The following is a 25,906-nucleotide window of genomic DNA, read 5'->3' on the forward strand; positions in this document are numbered from 1 at the left end:
AAGTCCCTATCAGAGAAGAATGGCAGATCAAGTAGATGGATTCTGCCAAAATGGCTAAAATGACCCATAGAATCAGAAATCAGGAAGACCAAAAGTTTAATAATGAATGGGGAAAATTTATATCTTATCTTAAAGACCACTGTAAACAGTTAAAATCGTTAGTAGGATTGGAATATCACTTGTAGTTTAAAGGTGAATTTTGGATACAATGGAGAGATAAAAGATCTGGATTATTATAAAAGATGCAGGAGGAAATAAGTAACAGTAGGATCCACAAAGCGGAGGAGGGAAGTCCAAGAGATTCCTTGGAATCTAGTTCTTATGTTGTATATGTGACTGTAAAATTTCAATCTGAAAAACCAAATAAATAAATTTCTTTTTTTTAAAAAAAAGATTCTGCGGGGCATAATTATACATGCACAATATTTTTATTCAAGTTGGCACCCCTGTTGGGGAGAAGCCCCTGTCTGAAATCCTGGAGAGCCCTGTAGACAACAATGAGCTATGTGGACCAATATCCTGACTCGGAACTTATGCTTTCCATTTCTTCGTTACCGCTGCTTCTTTTCCTATAACTTTCTCCCCAAAGGAGAGAAACGACTGCACGACTGCAGTCTCCTCGGGGCCAAGACCCATCCTTTTGCTTCTTCTGTTCTCCTGCAAAGCGCTCGAGAACAGCAGCATCGCTCAGGTAGGAGGAAAACTCTCCGGAGACTCTTATCTTTCCGCTTAGAGAGCGCCAGTCCCCAAAGTAAGGGGAGGAGAGATCCTCTCCCCGCGAAACTCCCTCCCCCTCGGTGCAAAGCGACCTCTCCAACCCGCCCCTGGGGCTGTTGCCGGAGTGACCCGGGAGGAGGAGGAGGAGGAGTGGGGTGGGGAGGAGTTAATAACTTTCAGTTTAGGGCATTATGGGAAAGCAGGGCGAGCGGCTGGGAGTTCACCTGTGCCTGCGGGGGGGAGGGGGGAAGACCCGCACAGGGCACGGGGCTTGGAGCCACCCGGGGTGGGGAGCGCCTCTCTGGCAGCCATGGTGAGTACCCCCGAGGGGGAGCGCGGGGTTGGTTGGGCTGACACCGCTCCGAGGCTCCGGGGAGCCGGGAGGAGGAACTACCTGCTGGCGCCAGGTGAAGCAGCCTCCGCGCAGGAGAGAGGCAGGTCGGGCAAGGCTCGCCCTTGAAAAGCGCACAGAACATCTGCTGGGCTTTTCCTGCTCCTTTTTTTGCAAGGAAACGGCCACAGGACGCAAAGTTTGCAGGAGTTGATGGGTCGGGCGGTTGCCCAGGGGGCTTTTCTCTCTTTTATAGTTATAGTTAATCGACCCCCCCCTTCCGCGTTTTTTTCCTTGCGCGGGTATTGAACGCGCGCTCTCTCCCTTTCTGACATTGCAAGAGAGGAGAGGGCAGGAGTTGGGTGGGGCATATTTTCCTCCACCTGTTGCTGGTTCAGGGTCAAGGGGGCGGGGAGATAAGAGCCAAGTGCTGCAGGAACCGGGACCACCGTACCCAGTTTCTGTGTTCAAGCCCAGCCCCATTCCCTTCCACTCAATTCGACGGAGGGATGTTGGGAACAAACTTTACCTGGTCAACACCAGGTAAAGGTAAAGGTACCCCTGAGCATTAGGTCCAGTCGTGACTGACTCGGGGGTTGTGCGTTCATCTCACTCTATAGGCCGAGGGAGCCGGCGTTTGTCCGCAGACAGCTTCTGGGTCATGTGGCCAGTATGACAAAGCCGCTTCTGGCGAACCAGAGCAGCACACGGAAACGCTGTTTACCTTCCCGCTGGAGCGGTACCTATTTATCTACTTGCACTTTGACGTGCTTTCGAACTGCTAGGTTGGCAGGAGCAGGGACCGAGCAACGGGAACTCACCCCATTGTGGGGATTTGAGCCGCCGACCTTCTGATTGGCAAGTACTAGGCTCTGTGGTTTAACCCACAGTGCCACCCGTGTCCCTTAAATAAATCACTTGGAGCGCTGTCAACAATAGGGGAACAAAATCTGGTTTAAACTTGCCCCATAGAACTAAAACAATCAAGTGCCAATCAAGTTGTGCAAGGGGTATATCAGGAGAGGGCTGCCAGCTTTTAACAGCTGTGTAATAGGCAGGTTTCCATCAGGGGCAGTCCCTCCTTCAGCTTTGAATGTACAGTGGTACCTCGGGTTAAGAACTTAATTCGTTCCAGAGGTCCGTTCTTAAACTGAAACTGTTCTTAACCTGAAGTACCATTTTAGCTAATGGGGTCTCCTGCTGCCGCTGCTCTGTTCTCATCCTGAAGCAAAGTTCTTAACCTGAGGTACTATTTCTGGATTAGTGGAGTCTGTAACCCGAAGCATCTGTAACCTGAAGCGTATGTAACCCAAGGTACCACTGTACAGGGATGGTGAAAGCTGTACCTGACAGGTTTCTGTCTATCATGCAGGTATGAAGAGCAGGGGAATGCCACACCTATGTTAGAAAAAAAGTTAGCAAAGGGTTTCTCCCCCTCTCCAGCTAAGGTTTGGGTGGCTTATTTTATTCTCTTTGTACTTTGGGACACTAGAAACTGCTATATAAAGATACAGGAATTTGTTGCAATAAAACTTCCCTGGTTGGGAATGAGATTAATTGGGAAGGTCTTATTTCACTATCTGGGTTTGAGAAATCATCACAGGTCAGAAAGGAACCTTCTTCTAGCTAGAAATGCCTCACAACCTCAAAGAGTTTTCTGACAGTGGTGCCGTGTGCCTTGTATCACTGGCTCGAGACATCTACACCTGTCTGATTTGCATGCAGCTTAGTGTGGTGGCTCCTCATTCACTCTGAGCTTCTGCTTGTGGTATGCTGTGGCCTGCATTTAACCCGCAGAGGGGATCCTTCAAAGTTTGGACCTCTGTGGCGATCCTCTGATTCCAGATGCAACCCTAGCTCCACTTACCTGGGTCTGACTTCTGAGCAGATGTGGTTTAGTTATCCGCTAAAACTAAAATCCATTTTCTCTGCGAAGGTTGGCGGGCAGAACTGGGCCAATGCATTAATACTGCTCAAGTAAAAGAGCAAGTAAAAGAGCTAATCTGTTGAGCAACGAATGAGGTGGCCAAGAGTTTAGGGTGCCTGACGACATTCCTGAGCTGAAATCAGGTTCCTCCTGGTTCCATTCTTAATGGGTGACCCCTTGGCCTATCTACTTCACTGGTATGTGTAGTACATTTCCTTTGGAGGCTTATTGTCAGGTGGATTTTGACCCTCGATTTGCATGTGGTTTCACTTGCCTCTCTCCCTCTCCCTTTTCATATTGACTTTGCTTTGTGTAGTTCAAACAGGCCCTTCAATTAATGGTAATGTGAGTAGTTTTATCTAAAATACCAAGTCAATGGGAGGCTGGGTGGAGCCAACTTATTTGCTTTTCTAAATCAGCAACCTGGTGATGGCTTTCCAAGAGATTTAATCCATGCACTTCTCTTCAGTCGTAGAACACCTGCTGTGAGTATAGAAGGCCCCAGGTCCCATCTCCTGGTCTGACTGGGAATGCCCCCAGTCTGAAATCATGGAATGCTAACAGCCAGCCAGAATACGACAGCTTCCTACTTTTTCCTCTCTCGCGGTTAGGGAGACAAGGCAATCACTTTCCTCTGGCTGCGGAGCTGCCTGATAGCAGCCAGATCATTTGTTCATCTAGCTCAGTGCTTCTCAAACTTGTTGTTGAACTACAACTCCCATCATCCCTGACCACTGGTCCTGCCAGCTGGGGATGATGGGAGTTGTAGCCCAACAACAGCTGGGAATACTCTATACCAGGGCTAGGCAAACTCAACACTCCAGATGTTTTGGGACTACAATTCCCATCATCTTTGACCAATGGGCCTGCTAGCTAGGGATCATGCGAGTTGTAGTCCCAAAACATCTGAAGGGCCGAGTTTGCCTAGGCCTGCTCTATACAGCTGGTCCTTCCAGATGTTGCTGGACTCCTTATCCCTGACCATCGACTCTGCTGTTGATGGGGCTGAGTGGAGAAGTAGTCCAACAAGTTCTTGAGGGCCACAGCTTCTCCATCCCTGGTGGGTACCGATTGGCAGCAGCTCTACAAGGCCTCAAGCAGCAGTTTCTCTCTACTTGGAGATGTCAGCAATTGAACTCGGGACCTTCTGTGTGTTTCACCACTGAACAATGGGCCCTCTCTGCTGTTACATGTAGGCCTGAAGTCCCAAAGTGGTGTCTCTCCCAGTTTTTGGCTTTTGTGTGGTTTGGTTGGGGGGACACTTGGCTGTTTGGTCCTTGTGGGGTTTTGTTTGGGGGGGCATATATAGGTATGTTTCTTGTTGCTTTTTCAAGTGTGTGTGGGACAGTCTAAGCATCATCCATTTGTTCTTCTGTGAAATGGGTATTTTTCTGGTGTCCATGACAGTTTCTTAGGTTTCCAGCTGTGCCCCATGGCCCAAAACTACCTATTTATCTACTTGCACTTTGACGTGCTTTCGAACTGCTAGGTGAGCAGGAGCAGGGACCGAGCAACGGGAGCTCACCCCGTCGCGGGGATTTGAACTGCTGACCTTCTCATCGGCAAGTCCTAGGCTCTGTGGTTTAACCCACAGCCCACCCATGCCCTAGGACCTGGGAGACCAGGGTTCAAATCCCCACTTATTATGAAGCTCACTGGGTGACCTTGGGCCGGTCACAGCCTCTCAGCCTTGCTTACCTCACAGGGCTGTTGTGGGAAATAACTGCAGAAGGGTGAGCCATGTGTGCCTCCTTGAGCTCATTAGGGGTGGGGCAAGGGGGTATAAATGCAATGCAATCAATCAGTGTCATAGAGAGGGCATGGGGCCAGTGCTTTTTTTCTGGGGGGACGCAGGTGGACACATACCCCTAAACATTTTGTGAATCTTTGTACTTCTGTCCATTTACTGTCATTATTTTCCCCGATTTGAACTATAAAATGGTGATTTTTCTTGGGTCAAAATGAGAGTACCCCTAAACACTTTTTAAAAGAAAAAAAGGACTGCATGGGGCTTTTGTCAAAAACGGCAGCCTTTGTGTTTTGCTGTTGTAAATGTGTACTCTCCTCCGAGAAGCACAGATTTCTTGAGCGACTCCATACCTAAGCTAATATTTGAACCCAGGCCTTTCAGGTCCAGTTCAAACACATGGATTTCTCATTTCATCTGCTTATCTCTGGGCAACGTAGCACAATGCTTTCAGGAAAGTGAACTTGTAAGAAAGTTTCCTAAGACTTTGCTGATCACTGGTTGTTGCATAAAACATCAAAACAAAACATTTTCAAAAAAAATCCCACCCACTTGAAACTATTGATAACTCAGATTGAAAGCTTCCAAACAACTGTGTGAAACTTTACAAACATATAGAAGAAGAAAGGTGATCATGTTGGTCTGTAGGGAAGACTCACAAAGTCTATATACCTTCAGTATACCTGAAGGAGCGTCTCCACCCCCATTGTCCAACCCAGACACTGAGGTCCAGCGCCAAGGGCCTTCTGGTGGTTCCCTCACTGTGAGAAGTGAAGTTACAGGGAACCAGGCAGAGGGCCTTCTCGGCAGTGGCGCCTACCCTGTGGAACACCCTCCCATCAGATGTCAAAGAAATAAACAACTATCTGACATTTAGAAGACATCTGAAGGGTGCCCTGTTTAGGGGAGTTTTTAATGACTGATGTTTTAATGTATTTTTAATCTTTTGTTGGAAGCCGCCCAGAGTGTCTGAGGAAACCCAGCCAGATGGGTGGGGTGTAAATAATAAATTATTATTATTATTATTATTACTATATTAGGGCAACCAAAATGTCACCAAAATAGTGTGAAAGCTTTCAAGTTTTGGGTGGGTTTGTGTGTTTTTTAATAGAACTCTTGATCTGGCTAGATCTTGACAGAATGCAAAGGTTAGAAGTGAGAAAAAGGTGGTTGGTTTTAGTCAAGCTATCCATGTCTGCATCTGGGTAGATTTTAAGAAGGAGTGACAAGATGGGAGTGACAGGGAGGGGAGAATGAAGCACTTTGCCAGCCCTATGCTCAGCACTTCCCAAAGTGCCTCCTGCACTGTGGTTCCCATGCGCTTGGCAGCCAGCTGGCTGACAGATGCTTGGGAATCTCTCACAAGGGATTTTGACAGGTGGGTGAGGCAATCCCTCTCAGGTGACCTCATAACAATGCCAAGTGGTTGACAGGTGGGTTGTCCTGTCCTCCTGTCAAGGTTGGCATATGAGGTAGGTCAAAGAAAACTTCCCCACCCCTGATCTAGCCTGATGAAAAGTTCTGGCGAACCCCAAAGCTTGCAGGCTATTTTGTGACACTTAGCTCATCCTAATAAAGGTTTTGTTCTAATGTGGACGTTGAAATTTTACAGACACGTAAACTTTTATTAAAGTAAAATAAATCAAAATGCGCATGTTGTCTTGTAGAGCATTGACTCTTTTTGGAAAGGCAAGCCTCAGGGGAGACTAAAGCAATCCCAGACATTTTCTGGAGAGGTGTAGCAAGAGATTTACAGTCAAACCTCCCTTTACGTAACCCTCTGGTTACGTAAACTTCGGGATGCACGCACAGCAAACCCGGAAGTATTTTACCGGGTTTTGCCATGCGTGCATGCACAGAAGTGATAGACCCTCAGGTTGCGGCAACCTTGGGATCTGACCGGACCTCTGGAATGGACTCCATCTGCAACCAGAGGTACCACTGTATTTCTACTTGAGAGTGAGAACCATTGAACTTATTGGGAACTTCGTGCCAAGGAATCATGCATAGGATCAGGTTGTTGGTTACGCAATGTTTATATCCTCACGGTTATAAGAACATCAGAAGAACCTTGCAGGATCAGACCAATGACCTATCTAGTCCAGCATCCTGTTCTCACAGCTGCTGACCTGTGGGAAGCTCACAAGCACTCCCGCATTGTCCCGTGACGAGAAATTCTGATATTCAGAGGCATGCTGCCTATGACAGTGGAAACAGAATATAGTTATTGCGGCCACAGGTAGCCACAGGTATCCTTATTCTTTTGTCTATAGAGCCATCCCTGCATCATGTGGGAGCAATGTCAATAGTTTAATTTTCTCTAAACTGTTCATAATGTATACATGTCATTCATAGTTGCCCTTACTCTCATTTTCCCCACCCCTAAACTAATATTCCCGCCCCCCCCAAAAAACTCCAAACCTTTCCTCACAAGCAGTTCCAGCCTCATGGTCATTTTGGTTGCCCATCTCTGTTTTTCCAGTGTTTCTCAAACTTGGATCCCCAGCTGTTGTTGGACTACAACTCCCATCATACCTGACCACTGGTCTTGCCAGCTATGGATGATGGAAGTTGTAGTCCACCAACACTGTGTAGAAGTGTCTTTTTGTATCAGGCTCCATCCTCAGACCTTAGTCAACCAAGGAGAGGAGAAAAATCAGGCCTCCTCCTCGTCCTGTTTGCTCACAGCACCAGGTAGTCAGTGGTACAGAACATGGAGATTTGTCTTAATATAAATTTCATTTAGGGAAAGGCTGGAGAAAACCCTTTTGGCCTGCCTGCTTGATAATTCACAGCTTTATATTAGGTAGTTGTTTGCTCTTTTACATACCAGCTGCCTGCCCTTTGATTATTCAAATAAATTTAGATTGACAAGAAGACATGGCCCTTTAGCTCCAGGGTACATGCAATCTCTGCAGGAGAGATTACAGAACGGGAACATGCCATAATAGGGGGGGAAAGGTGTATGTGTGGCAGCAGGAGAGATGGAAGGACAGCTTAACCCTGTTGAATAAAACAGTTCCTGCTAGGTAGTGCGATACAGCAATGGCAGTCTGTATATAATGTAGTTGCAATGATCTGATCCTCTGTTATCAGGAACAATTTATTATCTGAATTTACTGCGTCCTTGGATCAATACGGCTCTTTTATTTTAAAACCCCTCTAATATATCAAAGCATATGTTCATTTGCCTGTTGTTCTTGATTTTGCTTTGCTAACTCCTGTCTTCCTGTCGCTGCAGACGACATACAGTCCCCCCTCGTCCCTGGGCCCTGTGTGAGTTTTTGCTGCCAGCCAAATGGCTTCTTTGCTTTTCTCAAGGGTTTTGCAGCATTCAGTACGACCCTCCCTGGAAGGGAGCCACATGCCTTGCTATATCCCAGCTGTTGATTCCCCTTGCGTGTACCCAGTTTCCACGGGAATGTTGTGCTCTTCTCCATTGCTTGTCCTTCACTCTGTCATGGAAACATTATCTAATAAAAAAAATATTCTGTTACTGAGCCTGGGCCTTTTTGAGGAGGCCCAAGTTATGCACCAGATCAGCCAGTGAAGGTGGGTTGGGTAGGAGAGGAAGGTCAGACTTTGCAGGTAGGCAAGAGCTTTTTTAAAAAGCAAATATGATATATGTGAAGCGGTGGCAGGAATCCAGAGGGTTCCAGGTGCTCACCCAAAGTTGTGTCTCTGTTGGGAAATGAAGGCACAGTGGAGGCCTTTAAGAAATATGGCTTATTTTACATACACCTAGAGCCTTTCATGGAGGGGGTGCAGAACATTACACCCCAAAATTTGCCAGGCGCCAGGAGCATTTTGCACCTGACTATCGGCCACTTGTTAACAAGTGAAAATACCCAGGAGCTAAAATGGTGCCTGATGCCTCTACCGCCTGGAGGTGCATGCCTGGGTATCCTTGGATCTTAACTGTTTCCACACACTAACAACGCATCCTGTAGAACTCTATCTGTTATATTTTATCTGCGCAATCAGAATGAATTTCAGGAACCAGTTGTTTTGAAGGATTTATTTTGTACTCACTGTGTTTCTAGCGCTGGGTTTAAAATCCATGTTCACAATGCTGCATATGTATCTTGCACTTTGATATAAAATACTATCTGATACGGGGACGCGGGTGGCGCTGTGGGTAAAACCTCAGCACCTAGGACTTGCCGATCGCATGCTCGGTGGTTCGAATCCCCGCGGCGGGGTGCGCTCCTGCTGCTCGGTCCCAGCGCCTGCCAACCTAGCAGTTCAAAAGCACCTCCAGGTGGAAGTAGATAAATAGGGACCGCTTACCAGCGGGAAGGTAAACGGCGTTCTGTGTGCTGCGCTGGCTCGCCAGATGCAGCTTGTCACGCTGACCACGTGACCCGGAAATGTCTGCGGACAGCGCTGGCTCCCGGCCTCTAGAGTGAGATGAGTGCACAACCCTAGAGTCTGGCAAGACTGGCTTGAACGGGCAGGGGTACCTTTACCCTTTACCTTACTATCTGATACGTTGCTTCTCAATCTGGCTTCATGCTGATTGGGGTCCTTATAAGCTGTTCCAAATGCATCTCTATCTAAGGTGTAAACAGTTGTGTGTAAGGTCAGACAATCCCCACTGTCAGCACTAACGGAAACTAATCAGACACTAGCGAAGTTGCACTGATTTGAGCAGCTGGGAAGGGGAAACTGTGAAACACACTAAAAACGCACACATCTCCACTGTGCTCTAAGGCGCTGATGCGAGCACACTCCTGTAGATCAGGGTTCTTCAAAGCTGTGAGCCTGGCAAACCTATATCTCTCTGATATAGGTATGCCAGTTTTCTTTGCCTATTCACTCCCTTCTTGCTATTTCCTTAAGCCCCTGCTTTGGTGTGTGTTGTCCTGATTTAAGCTTCATTCAGACATAAAGATCAACTCTGATGTTGTTGTTATAAGAACATGCTGTGGTGAGCTTCAGACTTTCCTGTCCCCCTCCCCTTTTTACATACAAGGGGGAGAAGAGCTGAGACTTCCACTTGCAGTTTGGACAAAAGCACAAAAACTACAAACAAATGCAGGAAACCGTGGTTTGCGCAAACTATGGACTCGGCTAGATTGGTAAAGAAAAGGCTTTTTATATGCATTATAACACTGTGACACCAGATGGCACAGTGGAGTTCCGTTTTGGCCAACACAAGTTCTCATACAAAGTTTAAAATGTGTTTAACTGAAATGCTTCTTTGCTGTGTCTAAGTAGGAAAGCCTGTGTTTAAGTCGGAAAGCAGGAAACCACAGTTTGCTCCTGGAGTGATATCCTGGCTTGTTAACAACTGTTGCCTGTGAAAATTGAAGTTTCCTTTGTTTGGACATAATGGAAAACTGATGCTTGTTACAAATCCCAGATGGAAGCTTTCGTTCTCTTCCCCTCCCAGGAGAGGCTCACTGTAGTCCATTCTCATTACAACACATGGCTTCCAAGCCCTCTTCAGGCATTAATACAATTTCTCATATTAATATGCAGTGGCGTAGCGTGGGTTGTCAGCACCCGGGGCAAGGCAAGTAATTTGCACCCCCTAACCTGTGGATTTGCGCCCCCTAACCCTAACCCCCAGATGTTGCACCCGGTGCGGCTGGCCCTCCCTGCACCCCCATGCTACGCCACTGTTAATATGCCAGGGGGATTTTGAGGATAAGTGCACTGGTTCTTGCTGCCCTTGTCGCCGTTCCACTGCCCTATTCAGGCCTCCTTCTTCTTCTCTTGCCATGACTGCTGATCTTGACCCTATGCTCTAGGAGGGTTTCCATAGCTATTGACTCTTTCACTTCAACCTACAAAGTCAGAATGTTGGCGATCATTCTAAGGCTGGCCACTTCCCCCAGCAGATGGAATGCTTCTGAAAATCTTACGCTGCTGAATGTGGGGTTGGAAAAATATATAAAATAACTTGTCGCGTAGCAGGGATAACAAAATTCTAGTCCTGCCTTTAGAGCTTGCTGATGTGCTGCTTGTACTAATAATGTGAAATGATCTGGAGAAAAAAATAGTGTTAACAGCAACAACGAAAACCTTGATTTTTTTGCTGCCCTGGTGGCTTTACTATAAGTAGCTGCTGTGTGTCTCCCATGGCAACAAGTGTCTCTTATGCTCTCTTCCTCCTCTCACTACCCACCTTCCATATACACAGCATATTGCAAGCAGATAGTGTTACTTCTGTTTCAGAGACGCAAGGTGAAGTATCCCGTGTAGCTGGATGAGCAATCTGACTGAGAGCCAGGAGCCCAAATTAATTTTGACGACTGTTACTTAATTAAGCCACTTGTATCTCCTTTTTAATTATGTCACTGTGATGCACGCTAGGAGAGGGAACAGGAAAGCACACTGTGTTCTCTTGTTTGCTGCTTTGAACCTTTCCTCTTGGACCACGCATCGATCGCCTCAGGCTGAGAAATATTGTCGAACGGACGAGATGTCACTGAACCCAAAGTGACTCAGTTCTTTAAATCAACGGAAACTTTTGCTCGGCGGCCCAGGAAGACTGTGGCCTAGAGCAGTGTTTTTCAACCTTTTTTAGGCAAAGGCACACTTGTTTCATGAAAAAAAATCACGAGGCACGCCACCATTAGAAAATGTTAAAAAATTTAACTCTGTGCCTATATTGACTATATATAAAGTAATTCTCTTGAATAGGAATCAAATAAACACAAAGAAAGTATTTTATAATTACTTTATTATGAAATAGTAAGTAAACAGAAATATGAAAAATTATAAAATACTTTATTTTTAAATCTTTCGAATTTTTCCCACCACACATCAGGCAACATCTCGCGGCACACTAGTGTGCCGCAGAACAGTGGTTGAAAAACACTGGCCTAGAGCACAATACAAACTGAAGACCGCCAAGAATTCTTGAGGCCTATGCTACTGGTGTCTTTGAATTCGGGACTGAGCGGATAGACAGAGATTTATGGGTATCTGCAGTCGATCAGGAAGCAGGAAGTGGGCACACCCTCTTCAGATGGGCTTCCTGTTATATGTACCTACAGTAATTCTGTCTGTCTTTCTGAAAAGCTGAGAAAATCTCAAGTCATGTGCTTTGTTCATCTTGGAGCAGATTGTGACCTTTGTCATCATTAGACTTGGCCCACTTGGTTATTTCCATAAAGCACACCCACTTGTCTTGTCCCTGGTGTTGTATGTGATATAGAGTGGGAGACAGGTAAACTTACAGCCTTCACTTCAATATAAACCGCATGGAAACACATTTCAAAAGGTTTGTTGTCACCTGCCGTCATAAGGACATTTGGTGATTGATGGGTGGTCCACGGAGCTTGTGGAGATAAGGATCCAGCCTGCCAGGTTGGAAGAGTTTCCCATCCTTGGAATAAAATCTACATTAGGGATGGTGAACCTATGATCCTCCAGTTGTTGTTGTTGGACAACAACTCCCATCATTGCCATTGACCGTGTTGGCGAGCAAATGGAAGTTGCAGTCTGACAGAGGGCCACAGGTTCCCATTCCTGGTTAATGTCATGTAACAGCCAGTGTCTCCGCTTAGCCATGAAACCTATTGCATGACCTTGAGCCAGTCACAATCAACTTAACTCCAAAGTGTTTTGGTAAGTGGACAATCCCAGTGTATAACACACAGACCTTTTTGCAAGCAGGAAGGGATTAACAGATACAAAATATTTGCTATTTTTTGTACATAATTCTGATGGGTCATGACTTGGGAAGTCATGCAAGATATGTTGCTCTTGGAGAAGAAAGTGGCATCGTCCATAGTGCTAAATGTATATTAAAGAAAATGCATTCAATGAAATCTCAAATCCTGCAACTTTAGGTGCCCCACACCACTCTGACTGAGGTGTGTTCTGAACAATCCTGTTCAAAATCTGACGTCATCTTTTGATAATTGCAGTGTTTGCATTGGGGGTATTTGGGTTTACCCAGATAGGTGCGTTCAGCAGTCACAGGTATGCACTGTTTTTCTGTTCTTTTATAGTGGTGTTTGGTTACTGCAGGCATGAACCTGATAAATAAGGCCATTGCAGGATCTTCGCCTACAGCCTGTATAAAAAACAGCACAGTTGGTTACATGGGAAAACGATAAGCTGAAGATCTTTTGAAGAACTACTGACATGGCCCTGACTGGAAGCAACCAAATGTAGCTGAACTTGCATAACACATGTCAATTGCTTGTTTAAAAGTTCAGGAAGACAGCTAGTTGCGTTTGGTTAAAGTACGCAATCTCTGCTATGATTTAACAATACACCTGAACCAGCCCAGGGCAACCCTAGCTTCTCTTGAAACCATTATTATTCATCATTTCCTGAACTTTAAGTGTTTTCCTTGATAACAGGGCAGATATTTTCACTGAAATGCAATTTCGTTAATGCAAGTTGTGTTGGTCTTTGTCTCAATATTACCCCAAATGGTTTTCTTTACTCTAGATGCAGTTTATACTGCTCTTCAGCCGGCAAGGGAAATTAAGACTCCAGAAATGGTTTATTACACTGCCTGAAAAAGAGAAGAAAAAGATCACCCGAGAAATTGTGCAGATTATTTTGTCTCGCAACCAGAAAATGAGCAGTTTTGTTGACTGGAAAGACCTCAAGCTTGTTTACAAAAGGTGTGAGTAGTTTTACAAGTCGGCTTTTTACACAAAGCATGTCGCTTCACATGGAAGCAGCACAAAGTAACAACAAAACAAAATCAATCTAGTTTGCGTTGGCGGAGTGAACTGACAAACAAGAGGAACACCATTCAAAATGTCTGTTGTACTTACCACTAGTAGGAAAGAAAAAGAAAGAAGGCAGCAGGCATGATCTCTTGAAGGAAGCCTGTGCCCAGTGAATTCCACTAATTCCTGTCATAAGAAACATGGCATGCTTGTTTATATCAAAGGATTAAGGTTTTACACTGGGGTGGGGATATTTTTCAGCCCAGAAGCCACTGTCCATTCTGGGCAACCTTCTGGGGGCTGCATGCCAATGGATGGGACCAGAGGCAGAAGTTGATAATGGAGCAATAAATGTAAATATGTTAGGCTAGTTCCTATGCAAACTCTCACACACCTCTGTCCTGCACCCAGGCAAGCAAAAGGCACAGTCCGGATTTCAAGGACACATTCCAGCCATGCAGAAACACTTGAGGGTGCAAAATAGGGCTGGGGAGGCGTGTGGTTTGGGAGAGAAGAGTCCCAAGGGCCAGAGAAAGAGGTCTGGAGGGCTGCATCCCAGTTATAGTTCTAATTTTAAGGAGCATTATTCAAGATAGTGGGGGTGGCAGATGCATCAAGGGAATGAAGTATTAAACAGGAAATTGAAGCTGGAGCCAACCAATTTGGCTAGAGGAGGTGCATTGACATCCTCTGGCAGGATGACCCAGGGAGGGGGCATGATATGGAGAGAGTCCCAAGGGCCAGATTAAAAAAAAGGCCACATTTTGCACCCGGGCCTCGGGTCCCCCCCTCCTGCTTTACATCACTTAATTGGAGCCAGCATTTGAGATGAGGAGTGAACATGGAGAGCACCTCCCTGAGATAATAAAATCTACTGATGTGCCTTTTAAATGAATGGACATCAAGAGTTGCCATTAAGTGCTGGACTCGCAATGATTTTCATGGAATGCCAGTGCATTGATCTTCCTCTGTATTGTTCCACTGGGTATTTCTGAATGCTGGAGGCTGTCCCAGTTTTAAAGGAAAGTACAGAAATGTTCAAACTTTCTGAAGCTCCCTTTCTGAACATTGTGTGTGAAAGAACGTTTGGAAGATCACAGCTTGGCGAAAACTTGAAGGCGATATGATAAGACCATTGTTGCTTGTGGCTATAAAACAGATCAATCCCCTTCATATGTTAGGGCCAAATTAACAGGTTTTTGGTAAATACAGTTTTTTGCCCTGTGTTGCTTGTGTTTCCCTTTCTAATTCGGGGGTTGGGGGTGGGATGAAGACTGAGGAAACTGTTGTTTATTCTCTGGTGTTTATTCTCCAGCAGTGGGATGGGGGGGGGGGTTGAATTTGTCAGGGTGATTGTGCAGAAAAAGACAAGTTAAACGCACTCCTAAATGGACCTGATCCATGAACACCCCTCCTCCATATGCTATTTTGAAAGGGAAAACCAGACCCACAAGGAAAAGGACATATTTAATATAATTTGGAGTTTGGTCCTCAGTATGGAGCACTACAAAAACGTATAAAAGTTTTGTGTCTGTATTGTGTAATGCAGCAGGGTGGGCAATAGGCCCAGGGCCAAATCAGCTCTCTAGCCTCTCTGCCCTACCGTCAGGACTTGGCCCAGGCTGCATCCCTCACTGACCCTGCTGGGCACCTTCCTCTAGCTATTCTGCCTGGCTGGAATGTGTCCTTGAACCGTGATCACTCTTGCTTGCAGAATGGAAAATAGAGAGTGGTGTTGTCGGGCCTTTCCTACTTTTGCCACACCCACCACTGACATGTGGCCCTCAGAAGGCCCACCCCCATGAGGCAATGTGGCCCTTGAATTTAAAAAATTTCCCCTTCCCTCCTATAACGGGATAGAAAATCCGTACGTCAGTGCTTGTAACAAGGGGGAAATGTTTTTCTGTGACAGAGCCTTCAGTTCTTTCAACAGCTGTTGTCTGTATCCAGGCTTAAGGTCATAGAAAAATGTGTGAGGAGCAGAGCTCCCCCCCCCTGCAAAAAAATGTTTAGGGTTATTCTCATTTCCCTACTCATATTGAAATACTGCCCCGGAATGAGGCCAAACTTTGATTCACAAAATGTTTAGGGGTTTGCGCACCCCTGCATCCCCCCCAGGAAAAAAAAGCACTGGTGAGAACAGTCATGAGGCTGTGTGGGCAAGTTGCACCCCAGCATCTATATGCACAGTGACCATTACTCCCTTCCACCTGTGCCTTTGAGAAAAGGAGAAGATATAATACCTGGCCTGTATGAAAGCGTAACAAAAAGGAACACAATTATAATAGCATCAGATGCAGAGCTGTGAGAGATTTATGTTAAAAAGCAAGCTTTTATTTCCGATTCCAATATCATTACTTCTGATTATTGCACCAAAAACTGCCCACGTTTGAATATCTGAAATGATGTTCATCCTGTCATTTTCATTAGTGCTGGCAAGGAAGTCAGATGGATTTATATGAAAGGCCTAATTAATTAAGGGCTATTCTTCTTGCTTTTGAGATAAATTGTCTCATTATGTGAAAAAGCAACCGGGGAAAAAAATATTTCAGGGTAACTGACCGTGTAAAGAGCGTGAATATTAATGCTGATAGGTCTCAATATATTTTCATATTTTTAAATTTCAGGTACGCTAGTTTATATTTCTGCTGTGCAGTTGAAGAGCAGGATAACGAACTCTTGACCCTAGAAGTTGTCCATCGTTATGTAGAGCTACTGGATAGATATTTTGGCAATGTAAGTTTACTAGGTTTCCCCCAGAAACACCTGGCTCCGCTTGTTTTCCTTGTCAGATATTTGTTGAGTGTTGTCTGTTGTTTCTTCTGTCCACAAAAATGACTCTAAATTCCCTGCAAGGTTTGTTTGTGTTTTGTTTTTAGAATAACAGGTGTGGGCCATTTTCTGTAAAGATACTCGGTTTCAACTGAAAAGAGTTATTTTGGGGGGAAACTTTGCTATGAAAACAACCACCACAACCTCTGGAGGGCCACAGGTCCTCTTTGCCTTCCCTAAAAGATTACCGTATTTTTCGCCCTATAGGACACACCGGCCCATAGGAAGCACGCGTCTCCCCACCGTCAGCCTCCAAACCACGTCGGGAGACAGCGGGATGGCGCGCTGCGCCTCCCCGCTATCCCCCGAGCTTGTGGGGCTGGCGGTGGGGCTCTCCTGAAGCCTGGAGAGTGAGAGGGGTCGGTGCGCACCGACCCCTCTCGCTCTCCAGGCTTCAACGAAAGCCTGCATTCGCCCCATAGGACGCACACACATTTCCCCTTCATTTCTGGAGGGGAAAAAGTGCGTCCTATAGGGCGAAAAATACGGTAAGTCTGAAGCATAGGAAGCCCAGTGATTCTCAACCTTCTGTTTTTCTTGGACAGAGACAACCTGGTCACAGTTATCTGTGCTCTGGTAATCTCTAGAGCATTGACTACTGCAGGGCTTTTAATGTGGGGCTGCATTGGAGCTTTCTACAATTTCATTGTGCCTTTATATTGGAACTCACTTTTCCGTTTCATTGAAAAAGGTGGGAGAGAAATCCACACAATAATTTAATGCATAAATAGTGAGAGGCTCCTGTTAATTAGGAAGGATTTTTCATTCCACAGACCGCCTCTTTTGCAGTAATAAAATCCGCCAACAGCTGAGAAACGTCCCACTCCAGCTTTCTGGTACTGCAAAGCCACCTCCAGGGCTGTTTGCCCCTCCCCCCCTTGCCTGTCTGTAGGCTGATTATTTTCCTCTCTGGTCCTCCATGTACAAATAAGGCTAAGCCTTTATAAAAGTCAGAGCAGGAGGAGAGAGCAAAAACAGCGGGGAGCATAAATGGAGATAAATGGTCAACTGAGCAAAGTTCATGCTGTGACATCTGGGGCTGGGTGAAGCTGTTTTTTTAATTGGAAGACATGATTAGTGGAAATTCTAAAACAACTTGGAAATCGCCAAGAAAGACAAATGTGTCACAGAAAAAATGGTGAGCGCTAATAAATACGACACTTAAAAAAAAAAATCAGGTACACATGCACAACAAAAAGGGACGCGGGTGGCGCTGTGGGTAAAAGCCATAGCGCCTAGGACTTGCCGATTGAAAGGTCAGCGGTTTGAATCCCCGCAGCGGGGTGCGCTCCCGTCATTGGGTCCCAGCGCCTGCCAACCTAGCAGTTCGAAAGCACCCCTGGGTGCAAGTAGATAAATAGGGACTGCTTACCAGCGGGAAGGTAAACGGCGTTCCGTGTGCTGCACTGGCTCGCCAGATGCAGCTTGTCACGCTGGCCACGTGACCTGGAAGTGTCTGCGGACAGCTCTGGCTCCCGGCCTCTAGAGTGGGATGAGCACACAACCCTAGAGTCTGTCAAGACTGGCCCTTACGGGCAGGGGTACCTTTACCTTTACCTTTTTACACATGCACAACAGTGAGTTTTGGAGTAAAAATTAATTCTGGCTTTCGTGCACAGGGTGCACTATGTTTAGTACATGATGACTATGACACCCCACAACTGCTTTTGCATGGTATCGTCCATGCCCGTCTACAATAGTTTGGCTGTCTTCCCCTGCAATAGCTTCTCCTCACCCAGTACTTAAAGAGCCTCTGTGGTGTAGTGGTTAAAATGCAATACCAGGACCTGGGAAACTAGGGTTCAAACCCCAACTCAGCTCATGAGATGATTTTGAGCCAGTCACTGTCTCTCAGCCCACAGGTATATGAGTTGGAAAGCGAGGGCAAACCATGTACAGTGGTACCTTAATAATAATAATAATAATAATAAATTTTATTTATATCCCGCCCTCCCCAGCCGAAGCTGGGCTCAGGGCGGCTAACAACAGTCAAAATAGTTCAACATTCTAAAAACATTCATTATAAAATTAATTAAAATCAAATTAATGGCAACCATCAAGCAAAATTCTGTGCAGGTTGCCAGAGGAGGGGGTCAGGCTGCGCCCTGACCAAAGGCCTGGTGGAACAGCTCTGTCTTGCAGGCCCTGCGGAAAGATGTCAAGTCCCGCAGGGCCCTAGTCTCTTGTGACAGAGCGTTCCACCAGATTGGAGCCGCGGCCGAGAAAGCCCTGGCTCTAGTTGAGGCCAGCCTAACCTCTCTGTGGCCTGGGATCTTTAGGATGTTTTTATTTGCAGACCGTAAATTTCTCTGTGGGACATACCAGGAGAGGCGGTCCCGTAGGTACGAGGGTCCTAGGCCGTATAGGGCTTTAAAGGTTAAAACCAGCACCTTGAACCTGATCCTGTACTCCACCGGGAGCCAGTGCAGCTTGTATAGTACTGGATGAATATGATCTCGCAGCGAAGACCCCATAAGGAGTCTCGCCGCGGCATTTTGCACCTGCTGGAGTTTCTGGGTCAGTCTCAAGGGCAGCCCCACGTAGAGCGAGTTACAATAATCCAGTCTGGAGGTGACCGTCGCGTGGATCACAGTGGCTAGGTCAGGGCGAGAGAGGTAAGGAGCCAACTGCTTAGCTTGGCGGAGAAAAAATGCCGCCTTTGTTATAGCTGCAATCTGCGCCTCCATGGAGAGGGAGGTATCGAAGATTACACCCAAACTCTTAACGGACGGTGCTGGCACTAATTGCACCCCCGCAAGAGATGGGAGTTGCCCCCTCAATCCCATATCGCTCCGTCCCAGCCAGAGGACCTCTGTCTTCGAAGGATTCAACTTCAACCGGCTCCCACGTAACCATCCAGCCACAGCTTCCAGACATCTGGTCAGTGTATCTGGGGCCGAGTCAGGATGGCCGTCCATCAACAGATAGAGCTGGGTGTCATCGGCATACTGATGGCAACCCAGCCCAAAACTCCGGACAAGCTGGGCGAGGGGTCGCATAAAAGCATCGGGGAGAGAATCGCACCCTGAGGCACTCCACACACCAAGGAGTGGCGCGATGACAATTCCCCCTTGGTTGTTGAACAGCTTGGCTCCTGAACAAATCGGCCCCCAAGTGCTGCAACACCAGAAGTGAGTCTTCCAGTTTGCGAACATTTTTCTGAAGCCGAACATCCGACATGGGTTCTGCGGCTTCTGATTGAGTGCAGGAAGCCTCCTGAAGCCAATTGGAAGCCGAGCCTTGGTTTTCAAATGGTTCCGGGAGACGAAGGGAATCCTGGAACGGATTAAGTTCGACAACCAAGGTACCACTGGATGCCACTTTGAGTACCATGGAGGGGATGTGGGATAGAAGTCACTTAGTGGCAGAGGAGTTTAAAAATCAGTTTGGGCCATCAATGGGGTAAACCGTTCTGGGAAATCTAACTGAATAAATGCATCAGGCATTTTTGGAACATTGCAATGCCTGAGGTGCCAGAGTATGATGAAGTCAGTTTAATATATAGGTACGGCATTGTTTTTGTCTAACCCAGGGTTTCCCAAACTTGAGTCTTCAGCTGATTACAGTTCCCATCATCCCTGACCACTGGTCCTGCCAGCTAGGGATGATGGGAGTTGTAGTCCAACAACAGCTGGGGACCCATGTTTGGGAAACCCTGATTTAACCCTAGGACAAAACTGGTTGAAGAATAATGCAAGCATCATGGGATGCTGCCTCACCTTTGAAATATTATCATGTTGAAACCTCCTTAATGCTTTCAGTCCTGTGTCTCCATTGTTCTCTGCCTGCCACCAGGGTGCACACACAGAACAGGTTTTTGATGAGGCTGTGCACATAACCACATTCAATGCCATAATAAGTGTGCCTGAATATTTCTCTCTGCAATCCTTACCAGGTGTGTGAACTGGATATTATTTTCAATTTTGAAAAGGCGTACTTTATTCTTGATGAGTTTCTGATGGGAGGGGAAATTCAAGAGACTTCCAAAAAATCTGCAGTGAAAGCTATAGAAGATGCTGATATGTTACAAGAGGTAAGAAGAGGTAAGAGAGGTATGAGAGAAGCTAAATCCAGGTTTCTCTCACTCTCTTGTTATTTTATTTTTACTCTTGATGCCCAGTTTGGCTCAAGTTTTATTGCTTGGGCTGTAGGTCACAACCAAATGAAGTCTACAAATGCCAGGTGAATGGAACAAGGCAGACCACAAAAATGTACAAAGATACAAACAAACAAAACCCCCATTAAAATAAAATATCCTTAAAACAGCCTTTCCTAACCTGGTTCCTCCAGATGTTGTTGGACTCCCCCACTCCCATCTGTCCCAGCCAGTGTGACCAATGGTTAGGGATGATGCACAATGTAGTCTAACACCTGGAAGAAACTAGGTTGGTAAAAACCGATTTAAACAATCTTCACTGTAAATATTCATTCATACAGTGTAAACTTGACCCCGCCCCCCGGTGCAGGTACAAATGACGCAAATCTTCCAATAATGTGCTTGATTTTATTTGCTAATAAATGTTCTGTTGTCTAAGTCAAAAGTCAAAGAGCATTAGGAGGTGTGTGTTTTACAGCCTATTTTATCCATGTACACTGAGAAATCTCATGGAGTTCAGTGGACTTATTCTTAAGTAAATGTCCTTTGGTTTTCTGGTGTAAGTAGCAGCTTAACTCTTGCAAATTATAAATAGCAGACTGGTGGGCAAATAGATGACTGTTGCTGTGTGATTTCCCACTCACATTTGGCATTCTATAAACCCTGGCTCAAACTATTCAGAAGCTCTTTGTGTTGGTTGTTTTTCTTATAGAAAAAGTGACCATCAGTTACTCACACCATTTGCTGAATCCTTGATGGAATGTTCATTTCAGCCCTTTTAGTGTCTAAAAAGTGCTTGGCTATTTTTATTGATTTATTTTGCGCAGCAAAGCGGAAGCATAAATGGTCTGCCTGCTAGCTTCAAAACCAGCAGAGCTGTCTGCGGCAACCCCAGTTTTGGGCCAAAAACAGACCTTGCGGTAAATCCCCCTTTGAAAGAGAGTAGGGGAGGCATAGGCAAACTCGGCCCTCCAGATGTTTTGGGACTGCAATTCCCATCATCCCTGACCACCGGTCCTGTTAGCTAGGGAGTTGTAGTCCCAAAACATCTGGAGGGCCGAGTTTGCCTATGCCTGGAATAGGGCCTGTTATTCAAAAGCCTTGTGGGAGTGTTGCTCCCTCTTTGAAAGTCAAATATGGCGGACATGAACTGAAAGTGCCATGAATAAATTAATGCTAAGGGAGATGTTTTTGGCACCTTTGCTCTGGTCAAGCTGGTTATAGACAATAAGCCAGCGGTATTCATGTGCCGTAGAGTGAATATCACTGGAATAAGCTAGCTGTGGTAATTGCAACTGCTGGCTGTGCAAAATAGGCAGAGAGAGCACAATCCAGAACATATTACAAATTCCTAAGGACCTGTTCACACACTAATGTTCCTGCCCATCAGAGTGGCTGGCCTTCCCAGGCAATGCATTTTGTGTGGATGGAAGTAAAAAGGGATCTAAATGTGTAATCCTGGGACATAAAAACATAAGAACCACCTGTGGGATCAGGGCAGTGGGCCATCTAGTCCAGTATTCTGTTTGCACAGTAGCCAGCCAGATGCCTGTGGAAGGCCTGCAAGCGAAACCTGAGTGCCACAACACTCACCCCTTCTGTGGTTTTCAGCAACTGGTATTCAGAAGCATACTGCCCCTGGCAGCAGTAGAGCATATCCAGCTACCTTTGTAGCCACTGATAGCCCTTATCCACCATGAGTTTGTCTAATGCTTCTAAAAAAAGCCATCCAAGTTGGCGGTCATCACTTCCTCTAAAGGTAAAGGGACCCCTGACCATTAGGTCCAGTCGTGGCCGACTCTGGAGTTGTGGCGCTCATCTCGCTTTATTGGCCGAGGGAGCCGGTGTACAGCTTCTGGGTCATGTGGCCAGCATGACTAAGCCAATTTTGATGAACCAGAACAGCACATGGAAACACCGTTTACCTTCCTGCTGGAGCGGTACCTATTTATCTACTTGCACTTTGACGTGCTTTTGAACTGCTAGGTTGGCAGGAGCAGGGACCGAGCAATGGGAGCTCACCCCGTGGCGGGGATTCGAACCGCTGACCTTCTGATCGGCAAGTCCCAGGCTCTGTGGTTTAACCCACAGTGCCACCCGTGTCCCTCATCACTTCCTCTGGTTGGGAGCAAATTCCATAGCATACGTATGACCTGGGTGAAGAAGTGCAGTCAAACCTTGGTTCCTGAAGGCCTCTGTTACCGTACCGTACGTTTCAGCTCCCAAACGCCGAAAACCCAGAAGTAACTGTTCTGGTTTTCGAATGATTTTTGGAAGCTGAATGGCTTCCGGGGAGTTTTCTTCTTTTTTCTTGATTGACTTTGACGACCGCCCTTTGATCCTCGGTTGTCAAACGTTTCGGAAGTTGAATGGTCTTCCGGAACGGATTACATTCGACAACCAAGGTTTGACTGTACTTTCTGCTGGCAGTCATATTCATTGGACCTCCATGAGTTCTGGTGTTACGAGACAGGGAGGGGGGAAACCATGGATACTTTTATCCAAAAGTCCCAAATTGTGTAAGATTTCCTTAGGTTGGTTGCTGCATTTGTTTGATCATTTTGGTTGGGCAAAATGCCCGTCTCTTGGACTGGGATATCTTTGAACCCTCAGCCAACATGATACCAGGAGTTGGTGGGAACTGTATCCATGACTCTATGGATAGTGTGTCACATTTATCCCTGAGGGCATGCATCCAAAGAAACTCAGGATGCCTCATGGGGGAAATGTCTTCTGTGCGATTCAGCCCTGTGTGGTGGGAATCAATGTAAATGTAGCACATAGGACATTAAAATGGGTCTCAGACACACTTCAGGGCAGGGGTCAGCAAACTTACTGCGCCTTGGGCTGGTGTCTCCAGTGCCGATCACGCGGAGGGCGGGGGAGTGCGTGCCCATACATGCTATTTCCGGCACACTTCCGGGTCAGAGAAGCACCGGAAATAGCTTGTGCGCACGGGCCTCCTCTGACCCAGATGTGCACCGGAAATAATGCTTGCGCATGCACAAATAATGCACATGCGCACAAGCTATTTCCAGTGCTCCTCTGACCCGGAAGTGGGAAGCCGCGCAGCGCTGCGCCACTAAGCGAGCGGCGGCAGCGGGGGTCGCCTCGGGCCGGATAAATGGGTCCCTTGGGTCTTATCTGGCCCGCGGGCCTTAGTTTGGGGACCCCTGCTTTAGGGTTTTAGGATTTATTTATATATAACTCCTCCCAAATAGATAGATATCTCACACATGCATGGAGTTTTGGATGTTTTTTATTATATGAAGGAGCGTCTCCACCCCCATTGTTCTGCCCGGACGCTGAGGTCCAGTGCCGAGGGCCTTCTGGCGGTTCCCTCATTGCGAGAAGCAAAGCTACAGGGAACCAGGCAGAGGGCCTTTTCGGTAGTGGCGCCCGCCCTGTGGAACACCCTCCCATCAGATGTCAAAACGATAAACAACTACTTGACATTCAGAAGACATCTTAAGGCAGCCCTGTTCAGGGAAGTTTTTAATGTATGATATTTTAGTGTTTTCTGGTTTCTATGGAAGCCGCCCAGAGTGGCTGGGGAAACCCAGTCAGATGGGCGGGGTACAAATAATAAATTATTATTATTATATAGGAAAAAATGACTTAGGACTTTAGTACAAGCAGCTGAAAAAAAAAATGGAACTAGGTTAGACTATTGTAAACGGATCGAGCAACACTTAACTGGGCCAAATACACCTCCCTGTGATTTTTGAACCCTTGGCTTGATGGACAGCCCACCTGGCTAGGAAACTAAGCTGGAGAGGGGAATTAGTCTACTTATGCAAGTATTCATACAAATTCTGTTAATGATCTCCAATTAGCTTCGCAAATTAGCTGCAGTGCTCTAGATGTTCATCATTTACAAAGCACCTCTTGGTACTGAACCAATTTCCTTGCTGTCACATTATCGTCTATGCGTAATTTTAATAACTGAGTTAATAGCTTAATTGTTCTTTGTTGCAGACAATGGAAGAATATATGAGCAAGCCTGCCTTCTAACTAGAACCTACATAAACAGAAAACAAGGCTGCATACCAATGGTATATGCAAAAATCTGCCTGCTCCTGGATTTTATTTAACAATGAACCCCTCCCACCTCAAACCCTCCTGAAGGGGCTGTCTATGCAATAGTCAAGATGAAGGTCAGCCATAATAGCACAAACATGTATTCTATTTTATATGAGCATGATTGTAAACTTTCTTGGCTGTCCTGATTGAATGTTTGTTTTTACGGCAATTTTTAGCTACCTGCCTTTCACTTCCAAGGAACAGATACTAGAACACTTGAAGGATATATTTATATGACTTTGGGTTAGTTTTTGACCAATTCAGTGTAATTTTGTAAAATAATAATAATAATAATGAACCAACCAAAAACATTTATTTTGAATGTGGTCATTTTTCTTGGATTAATAATAACCATTTTGCAAAAATGTTGAAGTGTTGATGGAATCTCATTTTCGGATTGCTCTGAAAGCAGGCTTCAGTGCTGGATTTACGTATAAGCTAAACAAGCTATAGCTTAGGGCCCCCCTCTATTGGAAGCCTCCCCCAATTTCACTATTAATATACTTCTTCTTAATTGTATTTCAGTTCAACAATTACTTCGATAAAATACATATCTTGTTATGTGCAAATGGCTTTAGATACCTATTAGGTCCATAAATTACCATATATTCAACACAAAAAACAGTGGCAATTTGTTGTTGACAAAGGACAGCTGAACATATAAAGGACCCCATTACATTCAGTAGCTTAGGGCCTCATCAAACCTAAATCCGGCCCTGGCAGGCTTAATTGATTTGTCAGTGTAGTGAGTTATAATGAGAATGTTAATACGCCACATCCTCCCCCCCCCAAAAAAAAACATTTTTCACAACTAAGATAGAACTAACGTGGGACTATATAATGGGTTGTATCCCAAAAAGTCATGCTGTTAGCACGAGGACTTGCACTTGAATAATGGAACTTTTCCTTTCCCCTGCCCCTCCCCCAATCTCTGGAAGCAGAGAGGAAGGAAAGGTTGTAGGATAGTAATTGTCAGAGCCCTCTGTGGAATAATGATCAATTAATTGCCTGGAACAGAGGTGGCAAAATGTTCTCAGTGAGGCCCCTTCTCTTACTTCACCCACCTCTTCCTCACCGCTGTTGCCATTACCCATTTGCTTTTCTCTCCCTCTTGGTCCAGTCCACAGAACTTTTTACAACCTGGTGGGGACGGGGAAGCAAAATTGATTTGAAAGCTGGCATGTTTCAGTGCAAAGAGTGTTGGATGTAAATCATGGAACGCAAAGCTCAAGTTGGCTGGGTGAGGACTGCAGGGCCTGCTCCCTTCCAGGGCCTTTTCCAACTGGCCCAGGGGGCGTGGCCCAGGCCCTCTCTCCTGGCTATAAAGGGACTCCTGCTGCGGGGAAGCCTCGGACCATCAGCTGGGTGAGAACTGCAGGGCCTGCTCCCTCCCAGGGCCTTTTCCAACTGGCCCAGGGGGCGTGGCCCAGGCCCTCTCTCCTGGCTATAAAGGGACTCCTGCTGCAGTGAGGCCTCGGACCATCGGCTGGGTGAGGACTGCAGGGCCTGCTCCCTTCCAGGGCCTTTT

At 46.2% G+C, this 25,906-nt stretch overlaps 1 protein-coding gene across 1 annotated transcript; it reads left to right on the forward strand.

Moving 5' to 3' along the window:
* Nucleotides 1–916: 916 nt before the first annotated feature.
* AP1S3 (adaptor related protein complex 1 subunit sigma 3) lies at nt 917–24,689 on the forward strand. The gene is made up of 5 exons (XM_081910629.1): nt 917–1,030; nt 13,138–13,316; nt 15,995–16,103; nt 20,095–20,232; nt 24,274–24,689. The coding sequence occupies exons 1-5, from the start codon at nt 1,028–1,030 to the stop codon at nt 24,307–24,309; spliced, it is 465 nt and encodes a 154-aa protein (XP_081766755.1). The 5' UTR covers nt 917–1,027; the 3' UTR covers nt 24,310–24,689.
* The last annotated feature ends 1,217 nt before the right edge of the window (nt 24,690–25,906 follow it).

Source organism: Podarcis melisellensis (genome assembly GCF_964234715.1).
Source record: "Podarcis melisellensis genome assembly, chromosome: 5".
Lineage (NCBI taxonomy): Eukaryota > Metazoa > Chordata > Lepidosauria > Squamata > Lacertidae > Podarcis > Podarcis melisellensis.

Coding starts and splice junctions, on each gene's coding strand:
- AP1S3 (XM_081910629.1), top strand. Junction 16,104..20,094: donor TGGATAGATATTTTGGCAAT/GTAAGTTTACTA, acceptor AATCCTTACCAG/GTGTGTGAACTGGATATTAT. Junction 20,233..24,273: donor ATGCTGATATGTTACAAGAG/GTAAGAAGAGGT, acceptor TCTTTGTTGCAG/ACAATGGAAGAATATATGAG.